At 54.9% G+C, this 23,457-nt stretch overlaps 1 protein-coding gene across 3 annotated transcripts in view; it reads right to left on the bottom strand.

Annotated features, from left to right (window-relative positions):
* Positions 1–259: 259 nt before the first annotated feature.
* Positions 260–23,457, bottom strand: part of EFTUD2 (elongation factor Tu GTP binding domain containing 2) — a 29,412-nt gene continuing 6,214 nt past the window's right edge. For all 3 annotated transcript variants that reach the window (XM_009996656.1, XM_009996657.1, XM_009996655.1), the window contains exons 7-27: positions 23,119–23,209; positions 21,981–22,063; positions 20,939–21,105; positions 19,199–19,323; positions 16,637–16,700; positions 16,176–16,266; positions 15,282–15,417; positions 14,209–14,336; positions 13,056–13,249; positions 12,847–12,958; positions 11,999–12,139; positions 11,234–11,335; positions 9,141–9,223; positions 6,258–6,344; positions 5,838–5,964; positions 4,803–4,890; positions 4,198–4,316; positions 3,055–3,149; positions 2,168–2,321; positions 876–983; positions 260–355 (exon numbers count right to left, since the gene is read on the bottom strand). In XM_009996656.1, coding sequence (XP_009994958.1) covers positions 260–355; positions 876–983; positions 2,168–2,321; positions 3,055–3,149; positions 4,198–4,316; positions 4,803–4,890; positions 5,838–5,964; positions 6,258–6,344; positions 9,141–9,223; positions 11,234–11,335; positions 11,999–12,139; positions 12,847–12,958; positions 13,056–13,249; positions 14,209–14,336; positions 15,282–15,417; positions 16,176–16,266; positions 16,637–16,700; positions 19,199–19,323; positions 20,939–21,105; positions 21,981–22,063; positions 23,119–23,209 — 2,391 coding nt within the window. The remainder of the gene's footprint in view (positions 356–875; positions 984–2,167; positions 2,322–3,054; positions 3,150–4,197; positions 4,317–4,802; positions 4,891–5,837; positions 5,965–6,257; positions 6,345–9,140; positions 9,224–11,233; positions 11,336–11,998; positions 12,140–12,846; positions 12,959–13,055; positions 13,250–14,208; positions 14,337–15,281; positions 15,418–16,175; positions 16,267–16,636; positions 16,701–19,198; positions 19,324–20,938; positions 21,106–21,980; positions 22,064–23,118; positions 23,210–23,457) is intronic.

A 23,457-nucleotide genomic window follows, 5' to 3' on the forward strand; every position in this document is an offset into this window, starting at 1 on the left:
CCTGCTGCTCTGCTGGGAGAGCCAATCCAAAGGGAAACCACCTCACCAGGGGCCACGGGGGCTGAAGCCCAGTGATACAAAAAGCATCAGGCTCTGGGTGCTCCTTGTGGGGACAGGACCTGAGCACCCAGGCCACAAATCCTTGGGGAGGCTTCTACAGCCATGGAAGAGCAACAGGAGAAGTGTCCTGGAGCCAGGGCTGGGACCAGCAGGGATGTGGAAGGACAGACGGATGCTGAGAGGACACGGGTCAGCACGTTCACATGGGGTAGTTGAGAACAACGTCTTGCTTGGCCAGCTCCAGCAACATGGGGTCATCAAAGAACTTGCTGATGCTCACGTCCTCGCTCAGGCCCTGTGGGGAACAGCAGAACAGAGGTCACTGCTCTGCAGCTGCCAGCAGCCATCCTGGCTGGGATCCCACCAGAAGTCCTGGTGTCCCACAGCAGGACACGTCTGGAGGCTCCAGAGGAGGCAGGAGAATTTGCCAGGGACCTGGTGCTGCTTCAGCAGCTTGAAGACACCCAAGAGTGCATGGTTGCTGCTGCCAAGCACATCCACCCTGCCCACCCAACGGGGACCTAAACTCCCTGCAGTCCCCCAGCCACTCCAACCCCTCAGTCCAGCTCCAGGAACCAGCACAGGAACCAGCTGGTGCTACTGCAGGAGAAATGGGATCAATGGGGCCATCGAGGAGCTGGGGAGGGGGCTGGACCATCCAAGGCACTAACAGGCAGCATGGTGGGACCAAGAGTAAGGGAAGTCCTGGGGTGCAAAGGACATTGGTCTGCTCTGGGAACACAGAGGGGACACCACCAGAACAGCTCAGCTGCTGGGAGGGACAGGGGACACTGCAGGGATGTCCCCAGACGTACCTTCCTGCGCCGGGTCTTGATCATGAACTCCCGGGCCAGATGTGGGGCTGGTTGGGGCTCCAGGGGCCGGATGACAATGCTCTTGTCCAAGGGGTCACCAGGCACAATCTAAATCATGGAATCATGGAATCATTCAGGCTAGGAAAGCCCTCTAAGATCAAGTCCAACCACTAACCCAAACCCACCGTGCCAACTAAACCACCTTCTGAAGTGCCACGTCTACATAAATTTTCAACACCTCCAGGGATGGGGACTCCACCACTGCCCTGGGCAGCCCAGTCCAGTACTCCCACACTTGTGTAAATAAATTGTTCCTAATATACCCAATCTAACCCAACCCAGGCCAACCTAAGGCCACCTCCTCTCATCTGATGTTTGTTTCTCAGAAGACAAAAAAAAAAACTACAGGGCCAGGCCCTGAGAGTGGTGCTGGGGGCTGGTTCAACCTTCAGGAGGGCCTGAACTGCCACAGGAGACACCCTTAGGCCTTGAGGACACCCCCAGCCTCGGGGTGACAGCCCCACTATCCACCTGCTCCCCTGGCACGTCAGTGCTGGTGATCACTTCTCTGAGAAGTCACCAACACAGTGCTGCTAATCCAAGCCAAGAACATGTCCCACCACATGCTGGTCCAAGACCTCTGAAAACCCACTGACCAGGACACCCCCTGGGGGTCCCAAGCAGCACAACCCTCTCCAGAAATCAGGCACATTTACTCTTTCCAGAGCCAGGCCTCAGGCCTTGAGCTCTTGGGGTTCAAGAGGCCTGGCTGTACCACACGTGGCTCTGCACCTCATGGTGGTGGCTCCCACAATAAATGTCTTGCCCTGGACAGGGAAATGGCCAGAGTACAGCATTTTGTCCCCAGCCCTGTCTGCCATAGGCTCAAAAGCCTTCTCTGAGAGGCAAAGCCAAAGTGTGGCAACTCATGTCTTAAGCAGACCAAGTCCAAGCCCTGCTCCAAGCCCCTCTGATCCCCAAGCTGCAGAGCACCCAAAGAGCTTCCCTTCTCCTGGATGAAGATGTCCTCCTGCCTTATGCTCAGCATTTGGTGCTCCTGTGACAGGGCAAAGGGTGATGTGACATGGATGAAAGCCATGGGCTTCTGGCAGACACCTAACAAAGAGTTTCCAAAGCCTCCCCAGCTGGAGCCTCCAGAGCTTCTGAGGATATTCTCCAGAGCAGTTCTCCTGCCCAGTGGGAGCCGTGGCACTGAGTTCTACCAAGAACACCAACCTGCCACCATATCCTACTTATCCCTCTCCTCTTGTCTTGCCAGGGCCTGGACTCACCTGCCAGTGGTGGAAGACAGAGAGGGAGAAGGCTTGTCCCTGCGTGTGGGTCCTCAGGTCTGTCTCAAACCCGAAGGAATCGATGGCTGGGATGAAAGCTTTGATGGTATAGAGAGGAGAGCCTGGGATGGGGGCATCCTGTGTCACGTGGCCTCTGCAACGTGGCAAGGGGTTAGTTCTCATGTCAAAATCAGACTGGTTTGGGTCGGAGGGACCTTAAAGATCATCTGGTTCCAACCCCCTGCATGGGCAGGGACACCTCCCAGCAGCCCAGGCTGCTCCAAGCCCCATCCAACCTGCCCTTCAACACTGCCAGGGATGGGGCAGCCACAGCTTCCCTGGGCAACCTGGGCCAGGCTCTCACCACCCTCTCAGCCAAGAATTCCCTCCTCATGTCTCACCTCAATCTCCCTCTTCCAGTTTTCATCCATCCCCCTCATCCCATCCCTCCCTGCCCTTGTCCCAAGCCCCTCCCCAGCTTTCCTGGAGCCCCTTCAGGCACTGGAAGCTGCTCTAAGGTCTCCCTGGAGCCTTCTCTTCTCCAGGCTGAACACCCCAACTCTCCCAGCCTGGCTCCAGAGCAGAGCTGCTCCAGCCCTTGCATCATCTCTGAGGCTCCTCTGGCCTCTCTCCAACAGCTCCATGTCCTTTTAGTGTTGGGGACCCCAGAACTGGACCCAGCCCTGCAGGGGGGCCTCACATCTTCCTCTCTGATCCTCAGGAAGAACCAGGCACAAACCAAAGGCTGAGTGTGATCCTGGACATCCCTATCCCAGACAGCTGTCCACCCTCTCCCTCTCTGGACAAGCAGTGCCAGGTTGTGACCATCTCCAGCTGCCCAGATCCCATGGGAGCAGCTCCCTCCAGGAGGGGTCAGAGCAGCCCACCTGCGCCGGGCCAGCACCGTGTACACCGCGGACACGCAGTCGGCAGGAGCCTGAACCTCCACGAAGTAGTAGGGCTCCATCAAACGGGGGGTGGCCTGTAAGGAGAGAGGGACAGGACCCATTGAGCCTCCAGCAGTGCCAACAACCTCCAGATCAAGTCACAGTGAGGGACTGGGATGCTCTGGTCGAGCAGTGCCTGGCTGGGGGTGAAAGGGCTCCTGCTGCCCCACGCCTGCCTGGGCGAACACCAGCGGGAGCTTTCTGAGTCACACACAACCTTCCCTCTCCCCCAGTGCCACCCTTCCCAGCCAGCAAAAAGGGGAAACAGAACAGATACAAGTTCCACTGAATTGTCAGTGTTAGAGAAGACCTCTAAGATCAGCAAGTCCAACTGTCCACCCAGAAAACCCACTCCCAGGCCCACAGGAGCATGGCCTGAAGTGCCACAGCTACACGTTCTCTGAACACCTCCAGGGATGGTGACTCCACCACCTCCCTGGGCAGTTCCAGGGCCTGACTGGAACACATCACCTGTAACACCCACCTGCCAGCCTGCAGGGGCACAGGAACTGAGATGGCTGAGTTTGGAGAACAGGGGGCTGAGGGGAGACCTCCTGGCTCTGCAGCTGCTGGAGAGGAGGTTGTGGGCAGGGGGGGTTGGGCTCTTCTGCTAAGTGGAGAACTTCAGTTGGGCCAGGGGAGGATCAGCCTGGGTGTTGGGAAGAATTTCTGCCCCCAGAGAGAGCTCAGGCCCAGGAAGGGGCTGCTCAGGGAGGGGCTGGAGTCCCCATCCCGGGAGGGCTTCCAGAAACCTGGGGCTGTGGCACTTGATGACACGTTCTAGTTGTCATGGGGGGCGTTCTGTGTTGGTTTTGTGGGGTGTGGTTGTGGTGGTCTATTTTGTTTTGTTCTTTTTAAATTGCTGTGTGTCTGGGTGGGCTGTGTTGGGTCCCCATCGCGCCCCCCCCCCCCCGATTAGGCATTTGAACTCGGGCGATCTTAGAGCTCTTTTCCAACCGCGACGGGTCCATGATTCTGGGAACCACTCAGGGCTGGATGAGCTCAGACCGACCCCCCCAGGGCAGACCCCAGGGCACAGTGGCCCCCGGGGCTGCTCCGTGTCCCCCCAGGTGCAGGTCTCACCATCAGGAAGGCAGAGTAGACCACCCTGCGGGCGGTGGGGATGATCTGCCCCCCCCCCCCGGGCAGCGGCTCCTGCGCAATCACCGCGTCCAGGATCTTGAACTTGACGTTGCGAATCACTGCGAAGGGCAGAAGGGACACCAGTCACAAAGGGGACATTCTCTGCTCCCCCAGCACATGCCACGTGTCCTCAGAGACCCCGAGCACATGGCAATCATCCAGACAAAGACCTGGAGCTACCAGGAGTTCTGCTGAATTTAATTCCAGCAGGGAAAGCACAACCAGGCCCTGACCCCACATATCAAACACCAACAGTTCAGCAGCTTCTCCCGCAGGGTGCCCAGGGGCTGGACCTGAGGAGAAGCCAAGTCCTGGGGCACCTCACCTGCACCAGGCCCTGGTGTGCTGGCAGATGGCAAGTGCCAGTGCCTGGGTGGTCTCTGTGACCAGAGAAAGGAGGGAGGGTCCCTTATCTGTCACCCATCCCCAGAGCTGTCCCCAGGGAGGACCTCTGAGGGGTTGCACCAGCTGAACCACCTGAATGCTGAGGGATTGAGGAATTTAATGGATCTTCTTAGCTCCATCTCTCCCCAGGTCCTACTTACATTCATCACAGAGAGGCCCTTCCCTGGTGCCCCACTGAAATCCCTGCACAATGCTGTCCTTCACAGAGCCCAGCAGGGACTTGTCCACCTGCAGACAGACAGACAGACAGACAGACCCTTCAGACACCAAAGCTACATCACGAGGCACTGACAGACAGACCCCAGGGTTTACAAGACAGTTCCTAGAAGAGCACCAATGCCAACCACCCCACAATGTCCATCCCTCCCTCTCACAGCTCAGGAGCATCACAGTGGCCTTCAAGTACCTGAAGGGGCTCCAGGAAAGCTGGGGAGGGACTTGGGACAAGGGCAGGGAGGGATGGGATGAGGGGGATAGATGAAAACTGGGAGAGGGAGATTGAGGTGAGACATGAGGAGGAAATTCTTTGCTGTGGGGGTGGTGAGAGCCTGGCCCAGGTTGCCCAGGGAAGCTGTGGCTGCCCCATCCCTGGCAGTGTTGAAGGGCAGGTTGGATGGGGCTTGGAGCAGCCTGGGCTGGTGGGAGGTGTCCCTGCCCATGCAGGGGGGTTGAAACCTGATGATCTTTAAGGTCATAGAATCATAGAATGATTAAGGTTGGAAAGGACCTCAAAGATCATCCAGTTCCAACCCCCCTGCCATGAGCAGGGAACCCTCCCACCACACTAGGCTGCACAAAACCTCCTCCAACTTGGCCTTAAAAACCTCCAGGGATGGGGCATCAACAACCTCCCTGGACAACCCATCCCAGTTCCTCACCATCCTTGCAGTGAAGAATTTCCTCTTAATATCTCACCTCAACCTCCCCTCTCTCAGTTTAAAGCCATCACCCCTTGTCCTGTCACTGTCTTCTCTGATGAAAAGTCCCTCCCCAGCTTTCCTGGAGCCCCTTCCAAGTACTGGAAGGTCCCTCCAACCCAAACCAAGGATTCTATGATTTGAGATCTGGCAATCCAACGAGCTCTCCAGCAGCATGAGGCCACTGCTGCAGGCTCTGGGAGGGGCAGCCACCTCTTGGCAGCACAGCACAAACATCTCCCTGGCCATGCTCCTCACCTCGGAGGGCAGCGTGTCATCCACCAGGATGTTGGGGCCAGTGGCATCAGGCCCAAAGGCCCAGATGGAACGAGCAGCCAGCAAATCCCAGTCATACTTGGTCTGGAAGAACTCACCCAGCTTCTTCCTGGTAGAAGAATAATGGAAGAAATTTTAGGAGACAAGTATCCAACCTGCCAGGAACTCCCAGGAACATTTGTGACCCTGCTCCCTTCAGGCAGAAAATGGTGTCAAGTTTTTTACTTGGAGCATCTCTGTTGCTTGGGGAGGAACTCCCAGACTACCTGGTACCAACTTGGGACCCAGGAGCCCTGGCTAGAGGCTGCTGGCTGATCTGTGCACCTTGCAGATCCCAACATCTCCTTCTTTCCCCCATTATTTGCTTCTAGATGGTCCCTGCCCTCCCCAGATGGGTCCTACCTGTTCCACGTGATCTGGACCACTTCATTTTCAATGTCCTCAGCAAGTCCCTTCTCCAGAGGCTCAGCAATCATTGTGATCTTGTTCCTGAGAAGAGACAGCTGCAATTAGCCCATGGAATGATGGAAATGGGACTAACTGGCAGGACTTCAGGGACTGTCCACTGCCTCGAACCCAGCTGGGGAGAAGAATCCATCCATGTCCTTCTCTGGTCCTGCCTTGCTTGGAAAGGCAGCCCAGACACTTGACAACTGCTCTCCCAAGTGTCCTCATCTCCAGAAGCAGATGGCTGAGGGTCAGTGGGCTCCATCCCCCTGGCCAGATGTCCAGGGCTCATCCAGGCTGCAGGAGGAAGCCCAGGGAGCAGTAACATGACTCTGCCACAGCCAGGACCTGCTGTGTCCCAACACAGAGAACCCACTGAGGAGAGCAACCTGCCCTGAGCAGGTCCCTCCATGTACCCAAGGGTCAAGGACTGTCCTAAGGCTGGAACCTTCCCCCCCAGTAAGGCTGGAACCTTCCTGTCCCCCTCACAATAAGGCTGGACCCTTCCTGAACCCCTCACAATCAGGCTGGAACCTTCCTGAATCCCACAATAAGGCTGGAACCCTCAAGCCCCCCTCACAATAAGGCTGGACCCTTCCTGAACCCCTCACAATAAGGCTGGAACCTTCCTGAACCCCACAATAAGGCTGGAGCCTTCCTGAACCCCCCCAGTAAGGCTGGAACCTTCCTGTCCCCCTCACAATAAGGCTGGAACCCTCAAGTCCCCCATAATAAGGCTGGAACCTTCCTGAACCCCTCACAATAAGGCTGGAACCTTCCTGAACCCCTCACAATAAGGCTGGAACCTTCCTGAACCCCTCACAATAAGGCTGGAACCTTCCTGAATCCCACAATAAGGCTGGAACCCTCAAGCCCCCCTCACAATAAGGCTGGAACCTTCCTGAACCCCTCACAATAAGGCTGGAACCTTCCTGTCCCCCACAATAAGGCTGGAACCTTCCTGAACCCCTCACAATAAGGCTGCCAACCATGGAGAGAGTACAAGAGGCTAAAGGATGTGCCAAGCAGCAGATCCCCCAGAGAACACAGCAGAGGTATCTTCTGCCTGATTCCCTTGAAAGTTCATAGAATCCGAGAATCATTCAGGTTGGAGGGAGCTTAAAGATCATCCAGTTCCAACCCTCTGCCATGAGCAGGGACCCCTCCCACCACACCAGGCTACACAAAACCTCCTCCAACCTGGCCTTAAAAACCTCCAGGGCTGGGGCATCAACAGCCTCCCTGGGCAACCCATCCCAGTTCCTCACCACCCTGAGAGTGAAGAATTTCTTCCTCATATCTCACCTCAATCTCCCCTCTCTCAGTTTAAAACCATCACCCCTTGTCCTGTCACTGTCTTCTCTGATGAAAAGTCCCTCCCCAGCTTTCCTGGAGCCCCTTCAGGCACTGGAAGCTGCTCTAAGGTCTCCCTGGAGCCTTCTCTTCTCCAGGCTGAACACCCCAACTCTCCCAGCCTGGCTCCAGAGCAGAGCTGCTCCAGCCCTTGCATCATCCTCATGGCCCTTCTCTGGACCCTCTCCTCATGGCCCTTCTCTGGACTCTCTCCAACAGCTCCATGTCTCTCCTGTGCTCAGGGCTCCAGAGCTGGACACAGCACCCCAGGGGGGTCTCACCAGAGCAGAGCAGAGGGGACAATCCCCTCCCTGGCCCTGCTGGCCACACTCCTTGTGATGCAGCCCAGGATGGGTTGGCTCTCTGGGCTCTGAGCACACACTGGGGGCTCATGTCCAGCTTCTCATCTCCTCCCACCCCCAAGCCCTTCTCCTCAGGGCTGCTCTCCAGCCATTCTCCTCCAGCCTGGATTGGGGCCTGGGCTTGCACCAACCCAGGGGCAGGACCCTGCACTTGGCCTTGTTGATCTCCATGAGGTTGGCACTGGCCACCTCTCCAGCCTGTCCAGCTCCCTCTGGATGGATCCCTTCCCCCTTGGGTCTCAACCACACCGCCCAGCTTGGGATCATCAGCAAACCTGCTGAGGAGACACTCAATCCAACTGGCCATGTCTCCAACAAAGATGTCAAACAGCACTGGTCCCAGTACTGATCCCTGGGGACACCACTTGTCACCTGCCTCCATTTGGACACTGAGCCATTGACCACAGCTCCCTGGGTGGGGCCATCCAGCCCATTACTGATCCACTGAGTGGGTAAGAATTCAGGAATTTAAACATCCAGTGCTCCTGGATTTCACCCTGTTCTCCAGCCTTGTTCCCTCCCAGGCTTCCCTCTCTCAACCATGAGCATCTGACAATGAATTGCTGGAGGAGACAAGATGAGGCTCTAAGACTCCAGGGTATCAGCAGTAAGGAAAAAAGTCTGTTTCAAGCTAAAGATTGAAGAATAGAAGGCAAAACTTTTGCTCCTGAAATGTTTGGGGAGTTAGTGAAGGCAGCACTGGGCTTTTCAGCATCTGCTCTAGCATCTCAAAACATCTAGTTTTGGAAACACTACAAAACTGCTGAGAAGCTGCAAAATTTTGCTGGAAGAGAGGAGGATATTGATCAGTTTTTATTCCCTTTGTTCTGGGAGTTCCTTCAAAGCACAGAAACATCCCTGGGGCTCCAGTGAGTCACTGAGGAGCTCAGCAGAGCTGCTACAACACAGGGTTTCCACTCACAGAATCATAGGATGGTGAAGGCTGGAAGGGACCTTAAAGATCATCAGGTTCCAACCTCCCTGCATGGGCAGGGACACCTCCCACCAGCCCAGGCTGCACAAGCCTCACTCAGACCAAACCCCTTGGAGAGATGAAGGGGAGTCTCCAGTGACCCCCTTCACCTGCCTGTCCCCAGTGCCCAGCTCCCCCATGGGGTCTTACTTCTTGTTGGGTGTCTCAGCAAAGCACTTCAGGGAGGATGTTTCCACCACGGTCTCACAGAATGTCACAACTGGATCAGCGACCTGGAATGACAACAACAGGACATGGAGCTGTTGGAGAGAGGCCAGAGGAGCCTCAGAGATGATGCAAGGGCTGGAGCAGCTCTGCTCTGGAGCCAGGCTGGGAGAGTTGGGGTGTTCAGCCTGGAGAAGAGAAGGCTCCAGGGAGACCTTAGAGCAGCTTCCAGTGCCTGAAGGGGCTCCAGGAAAGCTGGGGAGGGACTTGGGACCAGGGCAGGGAGGCAGAGGACAAGGGGGAATGGTCTTTAACTAGAGCAGGGGAGATTTAGATCAGACATTAAGGTCTTTCCCAGGAGGGTGGGGAAGCACTGGAACAGGTTGCCCAGAGAGGTGGTAGAGGCCTCATCCCTGGAGACATTCAGGGTCAGGCTTGATGGGGCTCTGAGCAACCTGATCTAGTTAAGTGGTCCCTGAGCACTGCAGGGGCTTGGACTGGGTGACCTTTAAAGGTCCCTTCCAGCACCACACGTTCTGTCACTATGATTCTACACGGTTTCCAAGTACTTTTCTGTTTTTAAAGAGGCTGTTTCAAACCTTTAAATATCTACAAGAAAAAGCTGGTTCATCCACCAGTGTTTTAATCACTCTTGTGGGCACACCAGTGGGGCCTGCACAGGCAGCTTTTCTCATTCCTTCCTTCAGCCAAGACAGGAACAGTTAAACCTCCTGCCAAGCATGAAAAAATCTGCTTCATTTATTTACTTGATGGTAGCCAGGCACCAGCTGAAGGACAGGAGAAGGCTGGAACATGGTCACACACCCCTCTCCAAGCAAGTTTTCAGGCTCTCAGTCACAACAGTGTGACACAATCAGGCTGCAAGAGTTACCTTTTCTGCTGGTTTGGGTTGGTGGGTTTTTTGGTAGTGGGAGAAGGGGCCCAGGGGTGGGTCTGGTAAGAAGCTGGGAAGCTTCTCCTGATCCAAACCCAGCCAAGGAGCCACTAGAGGGACAACAGATGAACCTCTGCCATTAACGTATGAAAGAACTGAGATAAGAGCTGAGCTGAGAGGAGCTGGAGAAAGAGCTGAGCTGGAGAGGCAGAGGGTGCCTCTGGGTGGTGAGGGAGAAGGGGAAGAAGGTGCCCAAGCAGAAGTTTCCCTGCAGCCCATGGCGAGATGGCAGCTGTGCCCCTGCACCCGTGGAGGAACAGTGGTGGAACATTCCCTGAGGGCACCAGGAGGGGTGAATGTGGATTTGCTGCCAGTGGCCTGGGCTGGTGCAGCTGTGGGAGCCCCCGGGCCAGGGGAGGTGCCTGTTCCCGAAGCCCCCGGGACTCTGCGGGCAGTGCTGGAGGAGCTCCTGGTGGGAAGGGCTCCTGGAGGAGAGGCTGGGGGAGGATCTGCCATGGGAGGGACCCGTGGGGAGCAGGGCAGGACTGTGAGGAATCCTTCTCCCTGAGCAGGAACCACCAGCCTGTGAACTGACTCTAAACCCCATCCCCATCCCCCTGTGCTGGGGGGAAGGAGGGAGAGAAACTGGGAACAAAGGGATTTGGGTGGGAAGAAGGGAGGGGTGGGGTAACGTTTGTGAGCCCTGCTCTGGGGGTGTCTGTGTTCTGTGGGCACTGATTAGTGTGAAATTAAATTATTATTGTTCCCCAAGTTGAGTCTGTTTTTCCTAGGACCTTAATCAGTGAAGATCCCTCCTTGTCCTTTGTCTCGACCCAGGAGCTTTGTCCCCATCCCAGGGTGTGTGTGAGGAGCTGAGTGAGGAGCCACAGGGCTGGTTCTTTGTTGTGTTGGGCCCAAACCAGGACACCTTTGCATCCCAAGAATCCCCCCCCCTTTTTTTTTTCCCCTCTATAGAGCTGTGACAAAACCCACCCTGCACATCCATCCCATTCTCAGCAGCCTGGGCTGGTGGGAGGTGTCCCTGCCCATGCAGGAGGGTTGGAACTCAATCATCTTTAAGGTCCCTTCCAACTCAAACCATTCTATGACTCTATGACTCTCCTGAGACAGGGGGACAACCCCCCCACTCTAGCTGGGAACCTTCCCTGTCTCATTTCCTCACCTTGATGTCAATCTCTGAATACATTTTCCGCAGGTCGTGCATGACACAGTCCAGGTACAGCTCCCCTGTCCCCAGGATCACGTGCTCCCCAGATTCTTCCACCTGAACAAGGAGAGAGGGTTTCAAGTCAAAAAGACTCCCTGTTGACAAGGAGTCCCATGGAGAAGACAAGGGGTGATGGGCACAAGTTGCTCCTGGGAAGGTTCCCACTGGACTCCAGAGGTAAATTTTTCCCCATGAGGACAGTCAGACATTGGAATAATCTCCCAAGGGAAGTGGTGGATTCCCCCATGTTGGACAGTTTGAAGGCTCAGCTTGACAAGGTGCTGGGCCACCTCATGTCAACTGTAGTAGTGCCTAGAGAGGTTGGACCAGATGATCCTTGAGGTCTCTTCCAACCTGGCATTCTGTGACTCTCTGAAGTGCCAGGGTGCTGCTCCAGCCCCTTCCAGGCTCCCACACAACCCCAGGAAGCTCTGAATAAAGTTGTTAGGATCAGAAGACCCCAAGGAAAGCTCCTCCACCCTCTTCCAGCAGAAAGGGCTGATGTGCTCAGCAAAAAGCTGCCTCCCTGGCACAGCCAAGGGGGTGGTTCTTCTGCTGAACTGACAGTTTTCCAGATGATTTATGAGACCAAGGGCAAAAGCATGAAAAAACAAACCACTCACAACAAAGAAAACAACTCACAGTAAAAAAAAAACCCACAACATTTACAAAAGATGAGGCCCCCAGCATAAGCTGCACCAGCCACTCCTACAGACCTACCTTGGTAGTAAGGGAGGGGTAACTCTTGTTGACCTTGCGGAGCCCATCCAACATTTTGGGGAGCTCGGAGGGGTTGACAGGCTCTACAGCGATCTTGATGACCGACGTGGTGTTGAACTTCAAAGGCCGGAAGATTTGAGCCTGAAAGCAGAGAAGGACAGAGAACTGCATCTCTTAACCAGCAGGTGGCCCCCGTAGTCAGACAGTGTATGAAGCTGTTCTCTTTTCCCTGCTGGTCGGCAGAAAAGGTTTCTTTGAGCTGAAGAGCTTTCGGGATGTGCACCATCAGCTGCACTGCCTGCAGGGCTGAGCAACTGCAGGAGGGGATTGTCCCCCTCTGCTCTGGTGAGACCCCCCCCTGCAGGGCTGGGTCCAGTTCTGGGGTCCCCAGTACAAGAAGGACATGGAGCTGTTGGAGAAAGGCCTGAGGAGGCCACAGAGATGATGGGAGGGCTGGAGCAGCTCTGCTCTGGAGCCAGGCTGGGAGAGTTGGAGTGTTCAGCCTGGAGAAGAGAAGGCTCCAGGGAGATCTTAGAGCACCTTCCAGTGCCTGAAGGGGCTCCAGGAAACCTGGGGAGGGGCTTGGGACAAGGGCAGGGAGGGATGGAATGAGGGGGATGGATTAAAATTGGAAGAGGGAGATTGAAATATTAGGAGGAAATTCTTTGGTGTGAGGGTGGTGAGAGCCTGGCCCAGGTTGCCCAGGGAAGCTGTGGCTGCCCCATCCCTGGCAGTGTTGAAGGGCAGGTTGGATGGGGCCTGGGGCAACCTGGGCTGGTGGGAGGTGTCTCTGCCTATTGGGCTGGCAGATCTGCAGGGTCTCTCCAACCCCAGCCTATGCTCAGTACCTCCTCATTGCCCCGAGGCTCCGTCACAGTTGCCGTCTTCACGATGGGCTGGTCCACCCCTTCAATCAGGACCCAGTTGCCCGCAGGGACCCGGTTCACCTCGATGTGGTACCTGGAGTGGGGCAGTGTCACCACAGCCCTGGCTGCCACCAGCCTCGGGCCCCCCCAGTGCTTCCCTCCTCCCCCACCCCACTGCCAGAGCTCCCTACCTCGCAACCGAGATCCAGAGGCGCCCGACGGTGCAGATCTGGGAATCCTCCTCATCTTCCAGGGTATAGTTTTCTCCAAGGACCTTCACAGGCTGCCCAGCATGGATGGTCCCACTGAGCACCCTGCCAAAGGCATGGAACTGAACACCATCATCTGTGCTGTACATTTTTGTTGTGTGACACATAAGAGGCCCCTTTCAATGAGAGAAGGAGAGAAATAAACCTCTTTCAAGACACGGTCAAGAAACAGACCCGGTAGGACTCATAGATACAAAGGGATTCATGAGCTGGAATTCAGAAATACTTCTTATGACCTGCCAAGCCTTTCCTTCCACTGGTAGCCTTATATCTCCTTGCCCCACATGGAGATCCCTGGAACAAGCCTGGTGGACTTTTCTGGAGTTCTCCCCCCTCCTCTCATGCAGCAGTAATAAGTTATTGGGACAAGGCCATGAGAAGAAATGTAATCTGCTGGGCTGCAAACCAGCTCCAGGCACAGCACCTGAGCCCCACAGACCACAGCTCTGAGCCCCACAAGGTCACTCTACAACTGTTGACAGTTCCCACTGTGTAACTTCATGTGGGTAATTGGAGCTCATTAAAATGAGTGATTCATTTTCTCTACAGACATTAGAGCAAAAGTCAGGGGCAGATTCCTCAGTAGCTGCTGGTTGGCGTTGGTGGCTCTAGACAACTCTGAGTGACAGCTCAGCACAAGCTGTTGGAGGAGGAAAGGTTCTGCAAGGCTTTGATAGGAAAAGGTGCTGAATAACTAATGTAGGGTTATTTTTATCAGTAGAGTTCAGAGCAGTTTTCTCAAGAGAGAATCAAACTTCAGGGAAAAGGGACAAAAAGGCAGCAAAAAGGACACAAAACCACCCTGCAGTTCTCACGTGCTCTCCAGTCCTGACCTAGTCCTGCTCTTCTCTCAGCACTGACAAACATTTTGTTGTCTCCAAGGGCTGCCCTGGCAGAAAGCTCAAATGTCTCAGAGCAAAGTGATTTGTTTGGCTATCAGATGAGAGGTTCCAAATGCTGGAAGTCAAATCCATGCAGTTGGAAGTCTGGGATGCAGCTGCCCTGGCCAGGCAGCCAAGGGAGGGCAGATATGGCACGTTCTGGGGCGGGCAGAGCAGAGCAGCAGTTCCCTTACATCAGGGTCACATTCACTCATGGCCTCCCCCAGGTCCGAGTCGACGCCCCCGGTGTAGGTGTGTTCGATCTTCGTCTTGGCCCCCACCTTGGGGGAGGGGATGTGCTGCACACACATGTCCACAAAGCCTGGAACAGAGGAACAGTTCCTGAGGATTGAGCAGCGTGGAGGAGGGAAATGGCTGAGCTGTTCTGACTGCAGAGCAGCCAGAGGAATGGGGAAGGTGTCAGCAGTGTCTTCTGAGCAAACAGCGTCAGGGTTTTTGTTAGGAGAGCTCGGAAGGGCTGGGAGCAGGTGAGCAGCACAGCATGGCTGGAACAGCCCCTGACCCATGGCACCAGGGATGGGTTGGGTTGGAGGGACCTTAAAGATCATCTACAGCCAACCCCCTGTGTGGGCAGGGACACCTCCCACCAGCCCAGGCTGCTCCAAGCCCCATCCAACCTGCCCTTCAACACTGCCAGGGATGGGGCAGCCACAGCTTCCCTGGGCAACCTGGGCCAGGCTCTCACCACCCTCACACCAAAGAATTTCCTCCTCATGTCTCACCTCAATCTCCCTCTTCCAGTTTTAATCCATTCCCCCTCATCCCATCCCTCCCTGCCCTTGTCCCAAGTCCCTCCCCAGCTTTCCTGGAGCCCCTTCAGGCACTGGAAGCTGCTCTAAGGTCTCCCTGGAGCCTTCTCTTCTCCAGGCTGAACACCCTAACTCTCCCAGCCTGGCTCCAGAGCAGAGCTGCTCCAGCCCTCCCATCATCTCTGTGGCTCCTCTGGCCTCTCTCCAACAGCTTCATGCCCTCCCTGTGCTGGGGACCCCAGAGCTGTTCCCAGCCCTGCAGGGGGGTCTCAGCAGAGCAGAGCAGAGGGGACAATCCCCTCCCTGGCCCTGCTGGTCACGCTGCTGGTGACACAGCCCAGGACACGGGTGGGTTCTGGGCTCCAGCACATGGTGCTACGTCATGTTGAGCTTCTCATCACTCAACACCCCCAAGTCCTTCTCCTCAGGGCTGTTCTCTGTCCATGTGTGAGCAGGGTGTGGGCAAGGTTGGTGAGGGGAAGACAAACAACATTTACCTGTGAACTCCCCAAAGAACTTCTTGCAGACAAGGCGCAGGAGGGGCCGGATGTTCAATTTCAGTTCCTCTTTGGTCAGGTGGATGCCAAGTTCATCCAGAGTCCTGGGCAGGGTCGTGTCCACGTCCCCAACCACCTGCAGGACAACAAGGACTGTGCTCAGCTTTGCTGGGGGGTCCAAGGCAGAAACTCCAAGGTGCAGCTTCACACTCCAATGACCACCACAGGGCTCTTGACCTTAGAGCTCCCAGAACTGTTTGACTGGTTCACATGATCACGTGCCTGATACTGGAGCAGACTAGAAAGAGCCAGGGCAATTCTGTGCAAATCCAGAGTCATGTTGACAATGAGCAACTGTTAGGGAGCTGCCCACCACTGCTCTGAATCACAGAGTCACCAAGGCTGGAAAAGATCCTCATCAAGTCCAGCCCATGACCTGACACAACCACACCAGCCAGACCATGGCACCAAGTGCCACCTCCAGCCTTTCCTTGAACACCTCCAGGGATGGTGCCTCCACCACTTCCCTGGGCAGTCCATCCCAATGTCTGATCACTCTGTCCAGGAGGAAGTGCTTCCTGATATCCAACCTAAACCTCCCCTGGAGCAGCTTCAGGCCAGGCCCTTGTCTTGTTGCTAGTTGCCTGGAAAAAGAGCCCAGACCCCACCTGACCACAACCTCCCTTCAGGTAGTTGAAGAGAGTGAGGAGGTCCCCCCTGAGTCTCCTCTTCTCCAGACTAAACAACCCCAAAACCCAGAGATCTGTGAAACTCACACTGCAGAGTGGGACAGGAGAGTCCCACCAGCACCAGACACCAGACAACCCCACGGAGTGCTCAGCCCTTGGCTGCTCCTGTATGGAACAGTAGGAAGGAGAATGAACCACCACACACCTGAGCCAAGATCTTGTAGAGGGGCTCCAGAATGAACTCCACAAAACTGCGCTGGGAACTGCTCGTCGGGGCCTTTTTAGTGAACTTGCGGCTGTTGGGGAACAAGAGGAGGGGTGTGAGGAGCAAGCACTGCAGGCACCTGGCTGCAAACACAGCCTCTGCTCCTCCCAGGTTGTCCTCTCCCTCCCAGTCCCCCTGGGAAGCTGTCAGGGACACGGGAGTCACTCCAAAGAAGGGCCAGAGGAGGCTCTGCTCTTGCCCAGGAGAGCGAGGAGGTCCTGATGGCCTGAGAGCCAGAGGAGGCCTGACCCAGCCCTTCCCAGGCACCAGCATAGGACAACTCAGGTCAGAAGGGACCTGGTGTAGTCATCTCCGTGGTTTTTTTTACAGGGCAAGGAGGGGAAAAAAACAGCAACAAACCAAGAGGCATCAAACCAAGAGACATCCCACAGGTTCCTTACGTCTTTGGGTTGAAGTAGATGTCACCCCAAAGCCTCTTGGCAAACTCCTGGTAATTGATGTCTCCTGAAGGGAAAAAGCAAAGGACAAAAGTCTGCATCAGGTGACACCAAATTTCTCTCATCTTGGAAAAATCTTTGGTTTGTTTTTTTTTCCCTTTTAAAACAACCCTGAGGATTTAATGTAATGGAGCAATGCCAGGGAGTGAGCCCAGTTTGGAATAAATGACCTGGGGACACTAGGCAGAGAGGGGGGCAGAAAGCAGCCCAGGCAGGACAGCAGCAGGCACACCATGGGCTCAGACCTGCTCCTCAGGAATATTTCAACTCTCAGTTACACACAAGTCCTCTCTCTGAGGAGAGCTGGGCCAGACACTGAGCTGCAGGAACCCACCTGCAGCTGCTGCAGCTTTCAAAGCCTCCTTGTGGTCACATTACTACCCAACCTCTGCTGTCAGTCTGCAGGGACTTGGTGTGACTGCGTAACCCACAGCACTGGGTGCTGTTTAATAGCCCAGGGAGACAGGACACTATAAACATTTACCCAAACATGAACACTTCAGAAGTTCTCTTTGCCTTCCAGACCACTTGGACAGTGACAGACCAGAAGGGTCTGGTCAGCTAAATGAAAACAAAGATGAAGAGTAACCAGCAGTTGTGTGCAAACACCTGGATGTTCATGGAACTTGAAGACATTTATTCCAGTTTTCCTTCCAGAGCTTTAGTGAAATTCCAAGGTGCTGCTTTTGGATAACCTCACCATTTGTTACTGAGTGACTGTGGGACAATGTGCAAGAAAAACAAGCAAAACTGCTTTGAAAACATTTTGCCATGTATGAAGGTTGCTAGAAGATACAAAGTGTAATATTTCCCTTAATCTGTAAATGTGAGAGCCTGGATCAATGTTTTAAAGCAACTCCCCTTATAGTAAAAATGTTGGTTCAATGAATTCCTGAGGGGGCAGGGCTGAGGGGCTGCGGTGCCTCCCACCCCCAGGCACAGCACAGCTTGTTCTGCCTTGCTGAACTTCTCCTGGTCCTTTCCTCTTTGCCCTGAGGATTCCAGGAGCAGCACAGCACTTGGCTGTCAGGGAGATTTAGGGATAATGAGACAGTGGTGCTAATTTCCAGCAGCTCCCAAACAAGTCTGTGCTCTGGGCAGGTGTCTGAGCAGGAGATGGTTCCTGGTGGCTACAGGTCTGACAGTTCAACTGCTCCAGCTCCTGCTGGCTGAAGGGTGGGGGCTGCACATGAAGCCACCTCCTGTCTGCCCCACACGGGTGACATCTCCTCCTGACTCCTCACCAGCCCCCCAGGGAAGGGGCCTCATCCCAGCAGGCACCAAGTTCCTGCCACGATGCCCAGGGAGCTCATTTATTTCTCCAGCTGATGAGGACAAGCGATAGTCCTGACACGTCAGCCCTGACCTCTGCAGCTGCCCCCCCCTCGGGCTGACTCCTCTGCCAGAGCTGGGCCAGCTGCTCTACAACATCCTCCTGCCCCTGCTCACAGCTCCTACAGATCACCCCCAGCTCCCCAGGGGGTGACTTCAAAAATGGTGGCAGAGCAGCTGGCAATGGAGGCAAAAGGCTCGAGTTCACCAGCAGCAGATGCCTCGAGTGGGCACCTGGGGAAAAGGAAATTAAATCCAGGGCAGAAAAATACAGTTTCTTAAAAAAGAAAGAGGGCAAGAGTGCAAAACCTTGTGGGCTAAGGCTGCAGCTGAGTCTCAGGCTCTGGAGACTCTGGTGGAAAGGCAGGCAGGACTTAACTGCTTGGCTTCTGAGCTGCTTGGTGTGGAGGCAAAGCACAACAGACACCTGCCCTCAGCTGCCATAGCACGACTTGTGTTTTCTGCTCTAGTATAAAACATTGGCTTCTGACCCAAGAAAACATTTCTCATGAGAAACTATCCAGCCAAAAACAAATTAAAACCTTATTTTTGCTTTTCACCACCCAGGGCTCAGGTCTGCAGGAACTCTCAACTCCCAGAAACTCCAGAATGCAAATACTGGCCTCACACATGCACTGAAAGTCAGGGCTGGATGGCTGGGAAAGCCTCAACTGAACAGGTATAGGAATGTCAGAGTGTCAACAGGGTTGGAAGGGACCTCTGGAGAACACCCAGTCCAACTCCTGCCACAGCAGGATCCCCCAGAGCAGATCCCACAGGAACACGTCCAGGAGGGCTGGGAATGTCTCCAGGGATGGAGACTCCCCCACCTCCCTGGGCAGCCTGTCCCAGGGCTCTGCCACCCTCACAGCAAAGAAGTTTCTCCTCATCTTCAGCTTGACCCTCCTTGGCTCCAGTTGGTGCCCATTGCCCCTCGTCCTGTCCCTGGGCACCACTGGGAAGAGTCTGGCCCCATCCTCCTGACACCCCCTGCAGATATTGATCAGCACTGAGCAGATCCCCCCTCAGCCTCCTCCTCTCCAGGCTCAACAGCCCCAGCTCTCCCAGCCTTTCCTTGCAGGCAGATGCTCCAGTCCCCTCAGCATCTTGGTAGAGATGCAAAGAAGTTAAATAATCATGTTGAAGTGCACAAGGTTTCTGGATAATCCTCACCATATGTGTCTGCATAAATCTTTGCAAAAGATCCCAGGGTGAAGCAGATGCTGTACTGGGAGCTGGAGAAACACACGTTCCCCAGAAGGGGAGACAGCACCAGGTTCTCATCAGTGGAATACATGCTGAGAGGAGACAGTTGAGAGAGACAAGAAAAAAATAAATCAATGTTATGAAGCAAGGAAGACACTTAAACTCACTTCCCACACCAAGCAGCAGTGTGTGCCAGCCAAGGATTCCACACTGCCAAACAGCACCTTAACACAGGCTGCAGGGGACTTGCCATGGGATGTCAAGGACAGAACCACCCTGTGACTGTGGAATTCAGAGCACCAGTGTATCCAGGAATGCTGGGGAAGCCCCATCCCTGGAAGTGTGCAAGGCCAGGCTGGATGGGGCTTGGAGCAACCTGATCCAGTGGGAGGCATCCCTGCCCATCCAGGAGTTTGCATCTAGATGATCTTTAAAGTCCCTTCCAACCCAAACTATTCCATGATTCTATGATTGAAAGACCTAAAAATAAAAAGTTACCAGCACAAGTTCTTTGTATTTTTGTCAGGTAGAATTTTCTTCCCTTAAAAAAAGACAGCAAAATTTGTCAAGCACCAAGCAAGGGAAAAGGGAGCACAGGGTAAATAACGTAGGGACAGACTTGAATTGAAACAGCTCTAATGAGTTCCCAAGCACACAGACAGGATTAATTACCCTGCTCTGACCTGCCTGATACCAGGAACAAACAGAGAGACCCACCAGGAGAGCCCCTGGGCAAGCTCAGTTTGGGCTTCTCCAGGGCATGGTGCAGATACACAAGCTGAAGCATGAAGAACATCACCTGGGTGCAGCAGGACCCACAGGAATGGTGACCTGCTGCTGGAAAAGCTGGAGGAGATGTCCTTCCCTCCATCCCTTCTCTGGGCAGGGGCTTGCAAGGAGGTCTGACCACAGCAATGTCTCTGCCAGGGGGTGTTCCCATTGGTTTTGTAAGAAATGTTTAGGAGCCTTGAGACATCTCAGGCCACAGCCCAGGACACTGCCTGGAGAGACTCAGTGTGTCTGAGACACTTGGGAGCACGTAAGTTCCCTGCTCTGGTCCTGTTCCACTTTCCCTGCATTTAATAGGGGAAAAAGACCTGATCCCACGAAGTTTGTCAGAATTCAGGCAGGTTTGGCCCTTCCTATAAAATTCAATATAATCACAGAATCCCTGGTTTGGGCTGGGACCTTCAAGCTCATCCAGTCCCACCCCCTGCATGGGCAGGGACACCTCCCACCAGCTCAGGCTGCTCCAAGCCCCATCCAACCTGCCCTTCAACACCCCCAGGGATGGGGCAGCCACAGCTTCCCTGGGCAACCTAGGCCAGGCTCTCACCACCCTCACAGCAAAGAATTTCCTCCTCATGTCCAACCTCAATCTCCCTCTCCCAGTTTTCATCCATCCCCCTCATCCCATCCCTCCCTGCCCTTGTCCCAAGTCCCTCCCCAGCTTTCCTGGAGCCCCTTCAGGCACTGGAAGGTGCTCTAAGGTCACCCTGGAGCCTTCTCCTCTCCATGCTAAACACCCCAACACTCAGTCTGGCTGAGACCAATTTCCAGTGACTCTTCCTGCCCCATTTTCTGTGACCCCAGACATAACAATACAAATGGGTGGGTTTTTAGGCAGCCGAGGGGCTCGCAGAGAAAGGCCCCACCAATGGAGCAGGGAGAACAAGCACCACCGAGGCATCACCTCCCAGCCCCTACCTGATCAGACCATTAACTTCATCTACAATATGTCTGAGTTTGTAATAAGCATCTGTTGGGGGCAGCTTAAGCTCCAGGATCAGCCGGTCGATCTTGTTGATGCAGACGGTGACCGCGAGACGCTCCTGCACCGCGTGCTTGATCAGCCGCTCCGTGTTCAGCATCACCTGGGGACACCATCACAACCACCTCAGCAAAGTGCTCTCCAGGGCTCCAACAGGCAGAGCAGCCACCCTGGCACGCAGGGCTGCCAGGCTGTGGAAAAGCCACCTGGTAGTTTTCCTGGAACTTAAGTGTTAACCCAACCGAAGTCCCTGAATCGTCCGCCTGGGACACTACACTGCACTGCTCGGTGTTAGATGTCATGGGGGTGGAGTCACAGAGTGTCAGTGTTGGAAGGGAAGTCACAGAGTTGGAAGGGACCTCTGGAGATCACCCATCCAAGCCCTGCCAGAGCAGGATCCCCTAGAGCAGATCCCGCAGGAACACGTCCAGGAGGGCTGGGAATGTCTCCAGGGATGGAGACTCCACCACCTCCCTGGGCAGCCTGTCCCAGGGCTCTGCCACCCTCACAGCAAAGAAGTTTCTCCTCATCTTCAGCTTGACCCTCCTGGGCTCCAGTTGGTGCCCATTGCCCCTTGTCCTGTCCCTGGGCACCACTGGGAAGAGGCTGGCCCCATCCTCCTGCCACCCCCTGCAGATATTGATCAGCACTGCGCAGATCCCCCCTCAGCCTCCTCGTCTCCAGGCTCAACAGCCCCAGCTCTCCCAGCCTTTCCTCCCAGGCAGATGCTCCAGCCCCCTCAGCATCTTGGTGGAGATGCAAAGAAGTTAAAAAATCAGCCTGCAAACATCACACCAGCCCTGGAGCCAGAGGCTCGATTCTCTCTTTGAGCTGGAAAACACTCTCACTTCACAAACCATCCTCCAAAACCCCTTCCCCCTGGCAAGCTGGACCCCTCCCAGGCCTTTGTGCTCAGGCAGGATCCAAGACCCCAGAGAAGGGGACTCTGAAGCCACCCCCAGGAGAAGTGGCACTCACCCCCTCGGCCGCATCGATGAAGAGCACGACGCCGTCCGAGATGCGCAGCCCGGCCGTCACCTCGTCGGAGAAATTGACGTGACCTTCCAAAAACACAGAAGGTTGGAGAGACCCAGGGCCAGCCCTGACCCCAGCAGGATGTCCCTCTGAGCTGCAGCCTGCTCTGGGCACTGCTCTCCAGAGGCAGGACACAGATTTTTCCTCCAGCAGAGACCCAGGAGCAGCTGCCAGAGCTCCACACAGGAATCGGCTTCAGCTCTAGTGCTTTTTTTTGAGAACAAACCAAACAACTCATTTAACAGGCACTTTCCCTCCCATTTGTTACTGATTTTCCTCACAGCTCCATGTAAGTCTTTCAGGAAAAGGAGGAAGATCACTTCCCACCACAGCCCAACAGATGCCTGTCCCTCCAGCCTCCTCCTGTGCTCTCACCTCCCTCCCATCCAGCTGCAGCTCAGCAGCCGCGTCCCAGGGCCCTTCCCAACGTCTGCCCTTGGTTTCCCACAAGCTGGTCCATGATTATGTTCCCCCTCCCAGGAGCTTGGCAGAGGCTGGAGGGAACTGCCCAAGAGCCTCAAGAGCATTTGAGAAGAGCAGGGTCCCCCCTAGGCACAGTAGTAACTGGACAATCCAACCCTTCAGTGAAGCACATTTCCAGCCCCATCAGCCCCCAGTTAGCCCAGTTCATCAGAAAGACAAGCCTGGCCAAAAGCCAACTGCACAAGCCCTAGTGCTGGAAGAGGTTCTGGGAGAATCAGCTGAGCTAAAGGCTCAGGACTAGACTGGAATCAGCCACAAAAAAAAACCAGAATAAAACAGGTTTCCATCTGTGACAGAAACTTCTAGGGATTCCCTGCACCTAAGGGACATTTCCAGACCAACCAGGGAGGTTGCAGGCTAAAAATTCACTCCTTTTTCCCCTCCAAGAGCCAAGGCTGCACAGCCCAACACTGAAGCTCTTTGCAGTCCCTCATTATCCCACCCTGTGCAGGTTTTCACTGCTCTGCTCCTATCACGAGCAGGAACCAGAGCACCAAAGAGCTTCAAGTCCTGGTTTCACATGGTCACGTATCTGCTCCACACACCAAGCTGCAGCCAAAGGCATCCCAACCCAGGATCTGCAGGATTACACCATCACCTGGAGTGTCAATGATGTTGAAGAGAAAAGATTTTCCTTTGGTGTCTGGCAGAACAATGGTCACTGGTGTGCTCTTGATCCCCACTCCCCTCTGGAAAACAAGAAACCAGGAGGAGCAGTTAAAGGAAACAAAAAACACATGACCAGGTAAGGATGGAAAAGATGGTCAAAGGGAAATCAGAAAGATGGAAAAAGTAAATGTAAGGGGTGATGGTTTAAAACTGGAAAATGGAGATTTAGGTGAGACATGAGGAGGAAATTATTTAGTGTGAGGGTGGTGAGAGCCTGGCCCAGGTTGCCCAGGGAAGCTGTGGCTGCCCCATCCCTGGCAGTGTTGAA

The sequence above is a fragment of the Chaetura pelagica genome, unplaced genomic scaffold (assembly GCF_000747805.2).
Source record: "Chaetura pelagica isolate M959 unplaced genomic scaffold, ChaPel_1.0 scaffold794, whole genome shotgun sequence".
NCBI classification, from domain to species: domain Eukaryota; kingdom Metazoa; phylum Chordata; class Aves; order Apodiformes; family Apodidae; genus Chaetura; species Chaetura pelagica.